Source organism: Eptesicus fuscus, chromosome 10, assembly GCF_027574615.1.
Source record: "Eptesicus fuscus isolate TK198812 chromosome 10, DD_ASM_mEF_20220401, whole genome shotgun sequence".
In the NCBI taxonomy this organism is placed as follows: domain Eukaryota; kingdom Metazoa; phylum Chordata; class Mammalia; order Chiroptera; family Vespertilionidae; genus Eptesicus; species Eptesicus fuscus.
The window spans coordinates 33,938,832-33,954,390 of NC_072482.1; the positions used below are offsets into that span (position 1 = coordinate 33,938,832).

The 15,559-nt window shown below is 43.5% G+C and overlaps 1 protein-coding gene across 5 annotated transcripts in view; it reads left to right on the forward strand.

Moving 5' to 3' along the window:
- The first annotated feature begins 1,254 nt into the window (after nucleotides 1-1,254).
- The window catches only part of KCNQ5 (potassium voltage-gated channel subfamily Q member 5), a 514,131-nt gene continuing 499,826 nt past the window's right edge, over nucleotides 1,255-15,559 (forward strand). For all 5 annotated transcript variants that reach the window (XM_054722223.1, XM_054722226.1, XM_054722228.1 and 2 more), the window contains exon 1: nucleotides 1,255-1,676. In XM_054722223.1, coding sequence (XP_054578198.1) covers nucleotides 1,255-1,676 — 422 coding nt within the window. The remainder of the gene's footprint in view (nucleotides 1,677-15,559) is intronic.

Here is a 15,559-nt window from a genome sequence, read left to right on the forward strand (position 1 = left end):
AGACCTAGCTAGTCTTAACTCCCCAGGCGCCCCTCACCGTGTAAGTCACAGCACCCTACAGTTGGGTGGGGACGCCAAGACACCGGTGTCCTGGGCTCCCCACCCTCCAGGATTTTCTCCCAGACACCGGGGCCGCCGCCGCCACTGCGAGACTTCGCCGTTTTAACACTTTCTCGGACTTAAATGGAAATTTCTTGACGGGGGGGGGGGGGGGGAACCGGGTTGTTTTTTTTTCTCCCGTGCTTCGCGGCACTGTCAGGCAGAGCCCCCAGGCGAGTTGTTCACCCGCGGAGGGGCCACGTCGGAGTTTTTACCCCCTCCCCATACTGCACCCCAAGGGCTGGGAAGGATGGAGAGTTTTACTCGCGAGCTTGCCGTCTGATCCTGGCTGGGATGGACTGAGCCGTGGGGAGATGCCCGGTCCCCGCCTCGCCTTCTCGGCAGTAATGCCCGGCGGGGTTCCGCACTGAACGGCCAAGGACTGGAGAGCCGTGCGGGACCCGACAGCCACTGCCCGGCGCGCAGCCCGGCGCGCCCGCTCGGGACGGATTGGTACCTGAAGGGCAGGGCCGGGCCGGGCCGGGCCGGGCCGTTCCCGCTCACACACCCCTTGCCCAAGGATGGCAGGACCTGGCGCAGCAGCGTAGCGCCGGGGGAGAGCGGCGACCTGCATCTGCAGCTTCTCCTCTGGGCACGAGGCAGACTTCACCTCCCGGACAGCTCCAAAGCCCCAGAGGGGACCAAACCAAACTTGCGCCTCCGAGGGGGGCTCTGCGGCCCCGTCCCCTCCGGGGGAGGGGGCAGACGCAGCCTGGGCGTGGAAAGTGGAGGGAGAGAAGAAAGGGGGAGCCTGGGGCTGGGTGTGCGCGCGTGGGAGCGCGCCTCGGAGCGCCCCGCACCAACCCGTTCAGCCCCGGGGACCCTTCGGAAGGAGGGAGTGGTAGCCGCGGGAACCACAGGGAGCGAGAGCAACCCTCCAAGGGATGCCCCACACAGGTCCGGATTGCGAATTCGAAGCTCAAGGCTGCTAGACACAGGAACTCCTCTTCCTCCTCCGCACACACCCCCGCTTCACCCCAGTCCCGAAGCCCCGGCGGTTTGCTGGCTTCTGGCTTCCCCGCCCCCGACCCGGAGGTCGAGGGCCCGAGGGCCCAGGTCCGCCGCGGCTTCCTCCTTGAAGCCCGCCCGCGCGCATGAGGCCGCTGCCCCCGCCGCAGGCGCCGGCGCCCCCCTCGCGGTGCCCGTGGTGATGCCATGCCCCGCCACCACGCGGGAGGAGAGGAGGGCGGCGCCGCCGGGCTCTGGGTGAAGAGCGGCGCGGCGGCGGCGGCGGGCGGGGGGCGCCTGGGCAGCGGCATGAAGGATGTGGAGTCGGGCCGGGGCAGGGTGCTGCTGAACTCGGCGGCCGCCAGGGGCGACGGCCTGCTGCTGCTGGGCACCCGCGCGGCCGCGCTCGGCGGCGGCGGCGGCGGCGGCGGCGGCGGCAGCGGCGGCGGCGGCCTGAGAGAGAGCCGCCGGGGCAAGCAGGGGGCCCGGATGAGCCTGCTGGGGAAACCGCTCTCGTACACCAGTAGCCAGAGCTGCCGGCGCAACGTCAAGTACCGGAGGGTGCAGAACTACCTGTACAACGTGCTGGAGAGACCCCGCGGCTGGGCGTTCATCTACCACGCGTTCGTGTGAGTACCCGCGCCCCACGCGCGCCCCCCCCCCCTGCCACGCCCGCTTCGGGGGGCCGGGGGGCCTGGTCCCCTGGGACGCGCTCCGCGCCCACGCCCTGGCCCGGGGCGCGCGCGTGCAGACACACACACACACACACACACACACACACACACACTCGCGCGCACACGTGGTGGCTTTTATTTCTTTGCACGTGTTTATGGTCTTCCTCGCAGAGAGCCCTCCACCTCCCGCAGCCCCACCGCTCCCACCTCTCCGAACCGAACCCCGTCTCCGCGCACACCCCCTAAGCTGTGGGGCAGCGGGAGGCACCAAAGGCGGGAGCCAGGCAGACGTGGGACCGGAGCCGCGCGGTTAATTGGGAGCGATTAGGTCCCGAGAGACGTCAAACTCCAGCGGATAAACTCCAACGGAGCGGGGCGCCTGGGAGCTGGGAGATGCCGAGGGAGGACGCGTGCCCGCGTGAGGCTTAGTGAGAGTTTACGGGCGAGGTTAGGAGGTGGCGGCGGGGTACGTCGGGTGGAGAGAGTCCTGGGGGCGGAGCTGGGGAAGCTGCGGCTCGGGGTGGGGGGAGCAGCTCGGTTGTCAGTGCGCCCGGAAACACGCCTCGCCACCACCTCAGCCGCCACCAACGGAAAATGTGTCAGTGCCTGTAGCCCTTCCTGCCACAGAGGTGGCTAAGGTCTAGACGAGGCGAGCGGGGCCGGGCCAGGTGATGCTCCCACGAAGGCGGTGGAGGCCACGGGGGAGTCTGGGACGCGGGCGCCCCGGCCGAAGGGCAATAGCAGGCGCGCAAGTGGGGCGCCCAGGACAGGGATCCGGCAGCGGGTTAAGTGGGCATTGGTGGCGCGGAGTCCAAGTGTGTGTGTGTGTGTGTGTGTGTGTGTGTGTGTGTGTGTGTGTGTGTTAAGTAAGCCTTCGCCATCTAGCAGAGAATGCTTAATGAGAAAATGATTGGAAGCAAATGTTTATTTTCCCCTTAGGCATTTAAAACCTTTCAGTGGCTTTAAAGTTTACTACTGTTTTTCCCACAACGTCCATTCATTCAGTCTTCTGCTCGAGTTAGGTTTATCTGGACAGTTTAAGGCAGTTTGATGCCATGACGCTCTTTTGATTCTTTTTTTCTTCTTTTTCTTATTCTCCTCTCTATTTAGTGCCCTTTCCCCCCCCTTGTCTTTTTATGTTAAAATAAAATACAAAGACGTCAGCCTTAGGAGACCAGTAGAGAAAGTTGCAGCCACTGGTACTTACTTGTTTCCGAGTAAATCGGGTTTTTTTTGAAAGGGTGAGCTAGGTTTCTTTTAGAAATGAGGCCTGCCATCCAAACATAGCTTTCACCTGGGATGGAGGATTGGCCCGGACAGAAATTTCTTTTTGAAGTCACGTGGAAGAAGGGGCTGCTTTTGTAAATAGGTGAACCTGGAATTTGACCACGTAAGAGTCAGGAAATTGGTGGAGTCTACAATCCGTGGGGCTCTGGTGTCTGGAAAATTTTACAGTCCCAGATTGATGTGAACATGTAACCTTAGGTAGAATATTCCAGCCAACTTTCCATCTTACAATGTATACAAGGAGATCGTTGTGTTGTATTATTATTACATCAAAAGGCATCACATTTATTATTCACTTGTGTAAGATTCACATCGATTTAGATGTGGTTACTTTAATAAATGATAGACAGAGAGAAACACTACTGATGTTTTTTTATGTTCAACCCCTCCAAGTTCATATATAATTAATCCTACTACCTGATGAGCCTGATAAATAATTTTGACCTGTCAGGATCTACTAAAACATTCAGCAATAATGATCTGCACTCAGTTTGGCAGCAAAATATATACTGTATGGATAATGACTCTTTAAAAAAAAAAGAGTATGCTCAAAATATTTATAGCTTTGAAATTTACATTATGATGCCTTTCGTGGCCTTTAATTTGGGGTAAATTATGCATTGTATATTCACAGAGGGTTAGAGACAAACTTTGTTGGTGCTCACACTTTGTATGTCCTATGTGTTGCCCTTGAACCTGAAATGGGTACAACATTCTCCACCCTCCCCCCCCCCACCCAGTATGTTCATGTTCAGCAGGTTTCTACGGCCTTACAGAATTTCTAAATTTTGACAAATGATTTTTCAAGTGGTTCAAGTTTGGATAATTCTCTATTCCCTAGGCTTAATCAGTCTATCAATGTCTTTAGTGGCAGATATGAAATAAATGATGTAGTTTTCAGTACAATATGCTAATGTGAAGCGTTGTATTTTACATTTCTGGAGTCTGAAATTGTAATGTTTGATTGAGCATTTAGATAGAGGTGCTGGGTCCACATTAACACAACGAATAGTGTCATTTCCTGGGAGATCGTGCAACTACAGCCAACCCTGGGGTACAGGCCATCTTTGGCAATTGCTGCTTTTGATTTTAAATGAGCTTTAGAATAGTTGGACTTAAAATTAATAAAGGAAAGTTAGTTTGAGCTGTGAGTCTAACAAGACTATTAATAATAAAGGAAATTATAAGAAGATTATTTCTAGAGGGGGTGTAACTAACTAATTCCCTGCCAGCCTGGGAATCCCCAAATCTTACTTTAATAACAGTTTTTGTAGCACATTAAGGTTCTTGCCAAGAACAAGTGCACTGTGATTAATGAGGCACTTCAGGGATGGATTCACTTGGTAGACCCAAGTTTTCACTGCCAAGAAGCAAGAAAAGCGTGTTTAAAGTTCTGTTTCAGGTAAAAAAAAAAGTATTATTAATTATGCAAAAATCATTATTATAATGGTATCTTTAATGGTATAACATGTGGTGTAAAGTCCAGTGGTCGGCAAACTCATTAGTCAATAGAGCGGCAGACCGAGGCTCGCCAGCCGCATGTGGCTCGCGAGCCGCAGTTTGCCGACCACTGTCCTAGCCTCCTAATGAGAATGCTGGCAAGAACAAGAGATGATTTACTTCAGATACTTGCTTCCAATCTTTATAAATTGGTGGAGATTAGAAAGTCCATTCCCTTACTGTTCTTTAAGATTTACCAGTCAACTATGTTTCCTGGTGTTTTCTGTCTTCAGCTGTTCTTTATTTAATAGACAAGCTGTTCAACTATGAGGTGACATAGTTCTTTGAATGTTGTCTGTCTATTTTTAATCCCTCTTCTTTTTAGGAAAAGTTTACAATAATGGTGGTAGTAGAGGAATACATGATTTGCACTTATGCATCAAATGTGCTTTCAGAAGTAGCATGGGAAAGTGTGACAGATACATGTAATTCATCACTTTGTACAGTGTATCTTTGTCTGGTGTAACGTCATGGATCAGAATTTATAGATATTTTAAACTAGAAAAATAGTCTAGTCACCCAAGCTAGGAACCTGGAAGTTATCCTTGATGCCTTCATTTTTCTCATACTTGCTCCTAATGGCCATTCAAATGATCATTTAATTCTGTGTGATCACTTTCCAAATATTTTTCAAACCTGTTCCCTTTTATCCTTTGTGACTGCAACTAGCTCTTGTGTTTCTCAATGTTTCTCCATTGGATTATATGTGATATTCTCCTACTTAATCATCTAGCTTTTGTTCTCAGCCTTTCAGCTCTGTTTTAACACCACAATGTTCTCCCTAAAATGAAAACCTCATCATATCATTCCCTTGATTAAAATATCTTTATGACACTTCACCATGTACTCATTCATTCATTCATTCATTTATTCATCTGTAACCATGTGAGTATCTACTTTGTGCTAATCCCCAATTAATAAGGCAAAGGCCTCCATTCTCAAGGAGCGAAATGACTACACAATGGAATGACTAGAAATTTGTGAACAAGTATGAAACAACGTTATCTGAGTTATTACAGAAGTAAGTACAAAGTCTCAAAGGAAAAGAGAGGGAAGTAGAAATGAAGGCAGAAAGGTAAGCACAGGCTTCAAAGAGGAAGTGAGGAGTGAACTGATTTGACAAATGAGTAGTTAATTTTCAAGTGGTAAAAGCAAGGGAAAATGAGCAATCCTGGTAGAGAAAACAGCTTGGGCATAAAAATGGAATTGTGAATCAACACAGTAATTCTAGATACTGTTAAGTATTTGCAGGATAAGGCCAGTGACAAGAAAAGAGAGTAGATGTAACCCAGTTCCGGGCGAGAATCTGGGAATCCAGATTCATTGGGGGAGAGACTAGACTGTTTGGCAGTGGGCGAAACTCCAGGGCACCTTTCTCTCAGAGGTGCTTGCAGGGAGTACAGAGGGACACTGAGGGACACTGAGACCCAGGAACCTCATAGGGCAGGGCTGATGGGAAGCCAAGGCTGTAGGCTCCACCCTGAAACTCTGCCCCATCCAAGCTGAGCACAGAGGCTTTTACAATTTTGCAAGTCTAGTTGAATAAGGCTGTCTCCCGGCATAGACACAGCTGATCCTCACAGCCAATTGGACTGGAGGTCAAATTGTCCCAGTGTACCAACTGCAATCAAGGCTTAACAACACCAAGACTTTGCACTCAGCCCACAAAGGGGGGTACCAAGAGCGACCACCTAGGGAGATTGGGGAAGCTGAGCTACCGGCTCCTATAGGTCACTGACCACACAAAGCCACTCCATCAACACAGGGAGGCAGCCAAAAGGTGGAGACACCGAAGCAGGTCACAAATAGAAGGGATGAAGGAAAGTAAACTAATGGACAACACAGTGTTCAGAACCACATTTATAAGGTTACTCAAGAATCTTCTAAAAACCGCTGATAAACTTGAAGAGACCTTCAAGGACCTTAATGAGACTACCAAAAAAATGGAAAAGGACCAGTCAGAAATTATGCATACACTGTCTGAAATAAAGAATATACAGAAACTCAACTGTAGATCACTGTACCCGAAGAGTCAAACCAAAGATCTGGAACATGAGGAAGCAAAAAACACCCAACCAGAGCGGTGGAAAGTAAGAAGAATCCAAAAGTGTGAGGATAGCGTAAGGAGCCTCTGGGATGGCTTTAAGCGTACCAGCATCCGGATTTTTGGGGTGCCAGAAGAAGAGAGAGAGCAAGATACTGAAAACCTATTTGAAGAAATAATGACAGAAAACTTCCCCCACCTGATGAAAGAAATAGACTTACAAGTCCAGGAAGCACACAGAACCCCAAACAATAGGAATCCAAAGAGGACCACACCAAGACACATCATAATTAAAATGCCAAGGGCAAAAGACAAAGAGAGAATCTTGAAAGCAGCAAGAGAAAAACAGTTAGTTACCTACGAGGGAGTACCCATACGACTGTTAGCTGATTTCTCAAAAGAAACTATGCAGGCCAGACGGGAGTGGCAAGAAATATTCAAAGTGATGAACAACAAGAACCTACAACCAAGATTACTCTACCCAGCAAAGCTATCATTCAGAATTGAAGGTCAGACGAAGAGCTTCACAGACAAGAAAAAGCTAAAGGAGTTCATCACCACCAAACCAGGATTACATGAAATGCTGAAGGGTATTCTTTAAGAAGAAGAAGAAGTAAAAAAAAGGTAAAGGTAAAAATTATGAACAACAAAAAGACATCAAATACATACCTACCAACAAGTGAATCTAAAAATCAAGTGAATAAAAAAATCTGATGAACAGAATGGACTGGTGAATATAATAGAATCAGGGACATAGAAAGGGAGGCGACAGACAATTCTCAGGGGGAAGGGGGTCTGAGGGGTGCAGGAAGAGATTGGACAAAAATCTTACACCTATGGATGAAGACAGCGGCGGGGAGGGGGGGGGTAAGGGTATGGGGTGGGGTGGGGAATCAGGTGGAGGGGAGCTATGGGGGGGGGGGAAGAGGAACACCTGTAATAATCATCTGAACAATAAAGATTTATAAAAAAGAAGAAAAAAAAGAGAGTAGAGAACTTGAACTTAGATGGCCTTAGATGCTGGCCATGGAATCTGGTCTTTATCCTGTAGGCAGTAGTGGTCATTGAATGTTGATAATCAAAGGAATGATGTAATCAGATACAAATTTTGGAAAGATCTGTCTTTCATTGGTTCAGTAAATGAATCAAAGGGTGCAAAATGAAGTCAGTATGGCCCTGACTGGTGCTGCTAAGTAGTTAGAGTATTGGCCCATCTTGGGTTCGATTCCTGGTCAAGGGCACAACATACCTGGGTTGCAGGTTCAATCCCTGGTCCAGGCAGGGCAAATGCAGGAGGCAACCAATTTTCTCACCTCTCTCTCTCTCTCTCTCTCTCTCTCTCTCTCTCTCTCTCTTTCTCCATTTCCCCCTCCTTCCACCCACTCTCTAAAAATTAATGGAAAAAATATCCATGGGTGAGGATTAACAACAACAACAAAAATGGAGTCAGTATGGCTTGGAAAAAGATGATAGCAGTTGTCCAAGTTTTCCATTCATTCTTGTATTATTTAATCTATAAATTCATTCTACAAATGTCTGTAGACCATCTATGTGTCATGAACTGTTCAAGAAAGGTGAGAGATGATTACCTAAGGAACTTGGGCAGTAACTGTGGGTACAAGAAGAAAGAGTTTAATTAGAGAAATGTTAAGTGGGGAGAATTGGCAGATTGTTTTCACCAGCCTGATGTGTAATTTGAGAAATGTGATCTGATTTGGGTGATATGGAGAATGAAGGTACCCCAAACCATTACTATAAGGGACAAAGGGTGAGGGGCACATTTTCAAGACAATATAGTGAGTTTAGATTTGGACTTGATGAGTTTCAGATATTTGTAAGACATTTAGGTGGAGATTTTAAGTAGTAAAAGCACAACTGTGAACCAAGCACATTTGGTCTCTTACAACTAGAACTATTTTTGATGAGTAGAGAGCACTCAATAAAATATTTTTGAATGAATGCATGCATTTACAAATATAGATCTTAATCTAGATGTCTAGATTAGATATTCATGTTCAGAAGCCTCTAGCAATTCTGTGGTAGTTAAGGCAATGGGTAGAATGAGTGACATAGCTCAGAGATGCAGAGTAAGATCTGGACATGGCAGAGGACAGAGTCTGGAGAATACCAACATGAAGCAGTAAATGGAAGACTAAGAGTCCACAGAAAAATATGACAGAGCAATCAAAAGGCCAAAGAAAAAGTCAGGAGACCTTATTTTCACAAAAGCAGAGGAGGGAGTTTATAGTCTTCACTTTCCAGTGCTGTAGAAAGGACTAGAAGAGGTGAGTAAGATGTCATTGGATTGGTCATGAAGGAGGTAACTGATGGCCTTTGCTACAGAAACTTCAGTGGAATACTGAGGGTCATAAATGTGAATAAGTGGGTTGAGGATCTTAAGATATCGGAAAGTGAAACAGTAGTGTAAGTTAACTCCAAATTTCTTGGAATAGCTCACAAGACCTTTCATGACATGGCCTCTGCCCATCTTTCTAGTCTCATCTGTAATTTATACCCTGAGCCTCAGACTTACCATCCTGTGCTTCTCTGCCATGTCTTTACTCATGCTGTTCTCTTAGACTCTTCCCTCTTCTTGCACTCTGGCTGTCCAGCTCCTACTATTTCTTCAAAACACAATTGAAGATCACTTCCTCTTGGGCAGTGGTCAGCAAACTCATTAGTCAACAGAGCCAAATATCAACAGTACAACGATTGAAATTTCTTTTGAGAGCCGAAAACTGAATTCTGCGCATGGGCCACGAAGTTTCAATCGCACTGTGTGTGCACGCCCACACGTGGTATTTTGTGGAAGAGCCACACTCAAGGGGCCAAAGAGCTGCATGTGGCTCACAAGCTGCAGTTTGCCGACCCCTGCTCTATGGCATCTCTCCCTGCCTGCCAGAATGATTTAGGTACCTCTTGTCTCAGGTTCCATCGCACTCAAGGAATATCATTATGATGGTGCTTGCTCCACTGTATTGGCATTGTGTGCTACTTGGTCTGTCTCTCCCACAAGAAGGTGAGCTCCCCATACAGAAAATATACTTGTGCCGAAACCGGTTTGGCTCAGTGGATAGAGTGTGGGCCTGCAGACTCAAGGGTCCCAGGTTCGATTCCAGTCAAGGGCATGTACCTTGGTTGCGGGCACATCCCCAGTAGGGGGTGTGCAAGAGGCAGCTGATCGATGTTTCTCTCTCATCGATGTTTCTAACTCTCTATCCCTCTCTCTTCCTCTCTGTAAAAAAATCAATAAAATATATATATAAATAAAATAAAATAAAATATACTTGTGTCTGAATCCCAAGCACCTAGCATGTTGTATTGTATCTCATGTAGTTTCAATAAATGCTTGCTTAATGAGTAAGTAAATAATTTTCCCTGGAAGTTTTCCATAGAGGAATTTTTGAATGAACAAAAGCTGAAGGAACTACCAAGACTTTTTTATTTTTCTTGGAATATACTGATAGAATTAAAAGGAAAAAGGTATGGGGGTAGAAGTAGAAGAGCAATTTCTTTGCGCCCAACTTTTCCACTAATTAGCTTTGTGATTTGGAATAAGTCATTTCACCCTTTTGAGTCTCCAAATCTTTATTTGTGAAATGAGGACAATAGTGTCTATAATCCAGCCAAGATGATAGAGGATATTGTGGATTACCTAAATACTATCATTAGGGGGAGTGTTTGTAATATGAAGATATCTGATTTTTTTAAAGCCTGGGGCATATACTAACAGGGTATTGGTGATTTTCTTTGGGTGGTAAAGTTATTGCTGATTTTTATTTTTATTTTTTTTACTTGTGGACAGTATTACAGATGTCCCCTATTTTCCCTCCCTTTCTCCACCTCCATCCAGCCCCTACCCCACCCCAGGCCTTCACCACTCTGTTGTCTATGTCTATGGGCTATGCATATATGCATATTAGTTCTTTGGTTAATCTCTTCCCATCCCTCCTCCCTCCATTCTGAGATCTGTCAGTCTGTTCCATGCCTCCACATCTCTGGACCAATTTTGTTCATCAGTTTATTTTGTTCATTAGATTCCACATATAAAAGTGAGATCATGTGATAATTATCTTTCTCTGACTGGCCCATTTCACTTAACATAATAATCTCCAGGCCCATCCATGCTGTCTCAAAAGGTAAGAGATCCTTCTTTTTATAACTGCATAGTATTCCATTGTGTAAACATACCACAGTTTTTTTATCCACTTATCTACTGATGGGCACTTGGACTATTTCCAGATCTTAACTACTGTAAATAACACTGTTATGAACATAGGGGTGCACATATTCTTTCTGATTGGTGTTTCAGGATTCTTAGAATATATTCCTAGAAGTGGGATCAATGGGTCAAAAATGGCAGTTCCATTTTTAATTTTTTGAGAAAACTACATACTGTTTTCAACAGTGGCTGCACCAGTCTGAATTTCCACTAGCAATGTACTAGGGTTCCTTTTTCTCTGAATCCTTGCAAGCACCTGTTTGTTGATTTATGAAATGGTAGCCATTCGGACAGGTGTGAGATGACTTCTCATTGTCATTTTAATTTGCATCTTTTCACATGTCTATTGGCCTTTGCCCTTTTTTTAAATTTTTTATTTTTTATCATTTCTCTTTCTTAATCTCTGAACTTCAGAGCCACCTCCTAATTGGTCCTTTTAACTTTACTTCCAACTCCTGGGGAGGTCTATGCCACGCAGTAGCCAAAGTGATCTTTCTAAAAGAGAGTTCAACAAAACACATCACTCATCTGCTTGGAGGAGGAAACTGTTTGTTATTGCCTAACTCTACCCAGTTCCTCAAAGTCAAGGGCTCTCTCCATCTTGTTCTCTGCAATATCATCAGCACCTGAAACAATGTCTGCCACATAGAAGATCCCCCATGCATACAGATTGTTTCACTTACTGATACTTCAAATCTCCAAAATATACTACTGGATTTCCTGGTAGAAGATGAAATTTTGCTCTGTTGACCACTTTGTGTCCAGACACAATTAGACCCAATGAATAACTTTATTATTTACATACTAGTATACATTTTATTCTGAATTAAATCTATAGAAATTGTTCACATTTCATTTTTGCTTTTGCATTTCTTAAACATCACTGATTCTTTTCATGTATAGAGACCTTATATAAATAATACTGCTTTATACCCTGTTAGCAAAATGTTCCATGTACCCTTCAAATCTGTTTTCAGAAATTTAAACAATGCTATAGTATTGGAGGAACATATAATTATAAATGTTGAAAAGTGTTAAAATATTAGTATTGGGAATATGATTACCTAAAAGAAATAAAACATAAGAAAAGACTATTTCAAAATGGAATGAAGTCTTGATACAAGAAACACTATAAACAAGGAAGATAGCCAGCAACCTTTTGATTATTGCTTCTGAAGAAATGGTGCCAGTTTTAATTTTTAATCACAAATGGCTATTTTGGCAGATGAATATGCCAGGAGAGCATGTTTTATCCCAGCTCAGTGGTGTGAAACTACTTAAAGTCCAATTGTTGAATAGCCATAGTTCATAGTTATATTTAATGATTTATACATTTTAATTTCCTTTTTCTTCAACCATTTATAAGTATTCTATTTGAAATGGTATTTGGTTGCAACCTGGGAGGTAGATTGCCAAACTGCATTTTTTAATAATTATTGAAATTTTTTGATGGGTCTCAGAGTTTCAGATAATCCTTTGATCCTTTCTTAACAGTTTGTCAGAATGAATTTCCTAAATGTTAACAAAGTCATCTATTTCTAAACTTAAAAATAGTTTGAACTTTTTCCATTATATATAACATATATTTATATAATATATATGTGCACATATATTCTATACATACACAAATACACATACAACATATACACACTGTATCTTTTAGCAGAGAATTTATTACTACAAATATTTACATTTATCTTATTCTTGCTCCTCCAAAAGTAAATAAGATATTTGAATAAAATGCAATCTATATATATAAAAGGCTAATATGCTAAGTGTCCCTCCGACCATCTGACCAGTTGCTGTGACATGCACTGACCACCAGGGGATAGATGCTGAACACAGGAGCTGCCGTGATGTGCATTGTCCATTTAAAAGAAATGGCACCGTGGACCTGGTACCGACAAAGCAACACTCGGCTTCCCCCAAGTGGGACATAGGCCCTGCCACCAACCCAGAGCAACAGCCCACCAAATTGCAGCCAATGCTGCCATGACCCCATGAAGCAAAATGCAGCCCATAACCCAGCCCAGCCCAGAAACAGTCGCTATGGGCACTGGGTAATGATGTAATGACATCACATAGCAACACCCAGCTTCCTCTCCTTAGCGACTAGCCTCCTTGCAGTTTCTTCAGCCCAGGAACACGACTTGCTTTATAGCCAGGTGCAAACATTTCACACTTTAACCAAATGTCTGTGAAGCGTTTTCCCATGCCTCATCTCATTTGATCCTCACAGAAGTCCTGGAGTAGATAGATAGGAGACTCTGTGGAATCCTATTTTCTTTTCATTAGCCAGAAAATGGAGATTTAGACAGTTTAGAAACTTGACCTGACTGAAAAGAAGTAAGAAATGGCGGACCTTGAAAATGACTGCAGGTTTTCTCACTGCGCAGAATATAGTAAAACACTATTGCAGTTAAATATTTTACCCTTTGTTCTCCCTGCATGATCACAATAATAATATGCTTCGTGTTGATATTTACTGCTGTGTTGCTGACAATATCTGAAAGAGAATTTGGGGTGTTTCACTGGGCTGAAAAAAGTTTAAATCAGAAAACAGGTCTAATTAAGCAAGTTTATCTATATATATATAAATATATATAAAGCTCTCGCTGGCATGTGTTTCAATCTGTCATTGTCGATTGTGAATTTGGTTGACACTTCTATTATAGAGAAAGGCAAATAGCGATATTAAAATATTTCTTCTAATGAATTTCCTTTCAATGTGCATGAATTTGTGCACTGGGCCTCTAGTTTAAAAATAAAAAGAATCTTAAAGTTATTCTTGATAATGTGGAGATTATATTACAATCTGAAAGATATTTAAATTTAAGTATATATGAAGAGATACACTTTTTACAAACTTAGCCGAAGTGTTTATTTCCATTTATAGTACCTGTGAGGTAATTCTAGACCAGTGATGGCGAACCTATGACACGCGTGTCAGCACTGACACGTGTAGCCATTTCTGATGACACGCTGCCGCTGAGGCAGCCGCATGCCGAGGATGAAATATTTGCTGCTCCTGAGGATGAAACATTTGCGAAATAATGTTTTTTCCTCAAAGTGACACACTACCCTAGTTATGCTGAGTTTTTTGGCGAAGTTTGACACACCAAGCTCAAAAGGTTGCCCATTACTGTTCTAGACGCTCTATTTCTTCTTTAGTCAGGATGACCTTTTATAATGATCATGTTATAATTTTTCTCTTTTAAACAGTCATTTGAGTTTAATATTTAATTAACAGCCATATGTGTACCAGTTAATGGGCTAGAGGCTGGTGGTTCAAAAAAGGGAGTGATGTAGACTTGACTTCAAAGAAATTCCACTGGGGAAGATGATTAGATTTGAATTCAATGATCAACTTTACCTTTAGAATCAATTTGATGAGTATGAGCAAGTTGCTTCCAATACCATCCACTTAATCTATAAAATAGGAATAATAGTATTACATCCAGGTATCACAATATTTTATATATATATATAAATTATATATATTTTATATATATGTATATAATTACACATAACATGGTAGCTGTTATTAAAAATGGAAAGAAAAATACAGGTATTGTGGTAGAGGGCTATATTGCTATGTTAGAGTTCCAGGATTTTATCCTGTAGATGATAGACAGTCTTTGAGGTAGGTGGGGTTTAGGCAGGTAATAATGCCATTGAATTTCCATTTTAGATTGATACTCTGCTAGCTATGCTATGAATGATGACATGAAGGAAACAAACTGGTGGTAGGAGATCCATTTTGAAACTGTTGTTCCAACTTAGAAAAGGTATAATTAGGACTTAGACTGGGACAATGGTAGTATAGATGAAGAAGAAAACTATGGCACTAGAACTGAAATGTATTAATGAATAAATGAATGTGGAAGCTGAGGAAGAGGGAAAGATTTGTTATTTCCCTATTCCTGGTTTGGGTAGTTGGCTAGATAATGGAGGCATTAACTGAGATCAAGAATACAGGTGGAACAACAGGTTGTGGGCAATGTTGGGAATAATAAAATGAGTTTAGCTTTGGAGATGCTGAGCTTTTGGTGACAGTGGGACTTCCAACTATATATGTCTAGCAGCTGTAGATGAAGATTTAAAAAGTAGAGACAAGAGATAAAACTATGTAAAGAGAGAGGGCAATAGCTCAAAGATAGAAATCCAGGGATTACCAACATGCACAGCGTAAGCAAAGGAGAAAGGGAATGAAGTGGAATAGATAGCAAGATGCAAGGAATCACCAGACAAAAAGATGAACAGGTGGTCATGGAACCAAGGATATTAAGAGAGTTTGAAAACATAGTCAACTATGAAATATAGACAGTGGGAAAGAAGATTGTTTGTCACCAACATTAGTCATTTTAATTTTTGTTTTTTTTGCTGAACATTGTTCTAAATGCTTTATACACATTAACTCTTTTAATTCTAAGACTAGCCCTAGGAGGTACTATTAGTATCATCATCTCCCTTTAACAGACCAGAATACTGAGGTAAGGCAAGGTTCAATAATCTGTCCAACACCGACAACTGAGTTGATGGAAGAATAGGGCTTTGAACTAAGGCAGGTTGAGCCATTATATTTTTCTTGTGGATGGTATCTGTGGGCCCGGCCTCCTCCTATCATATGTAAAACATAATTACAAAAACTACTTTTGGGTATAGTATTGCTCTTAGCACTATAGTAAGTACAGTAAGTCCTCACTTGACATTGCTGGTAGATTCTTGAAAACTTCAACTTTAAGAAAGAGAATGTATAATGAAACTTAATTGAAATAAATAACC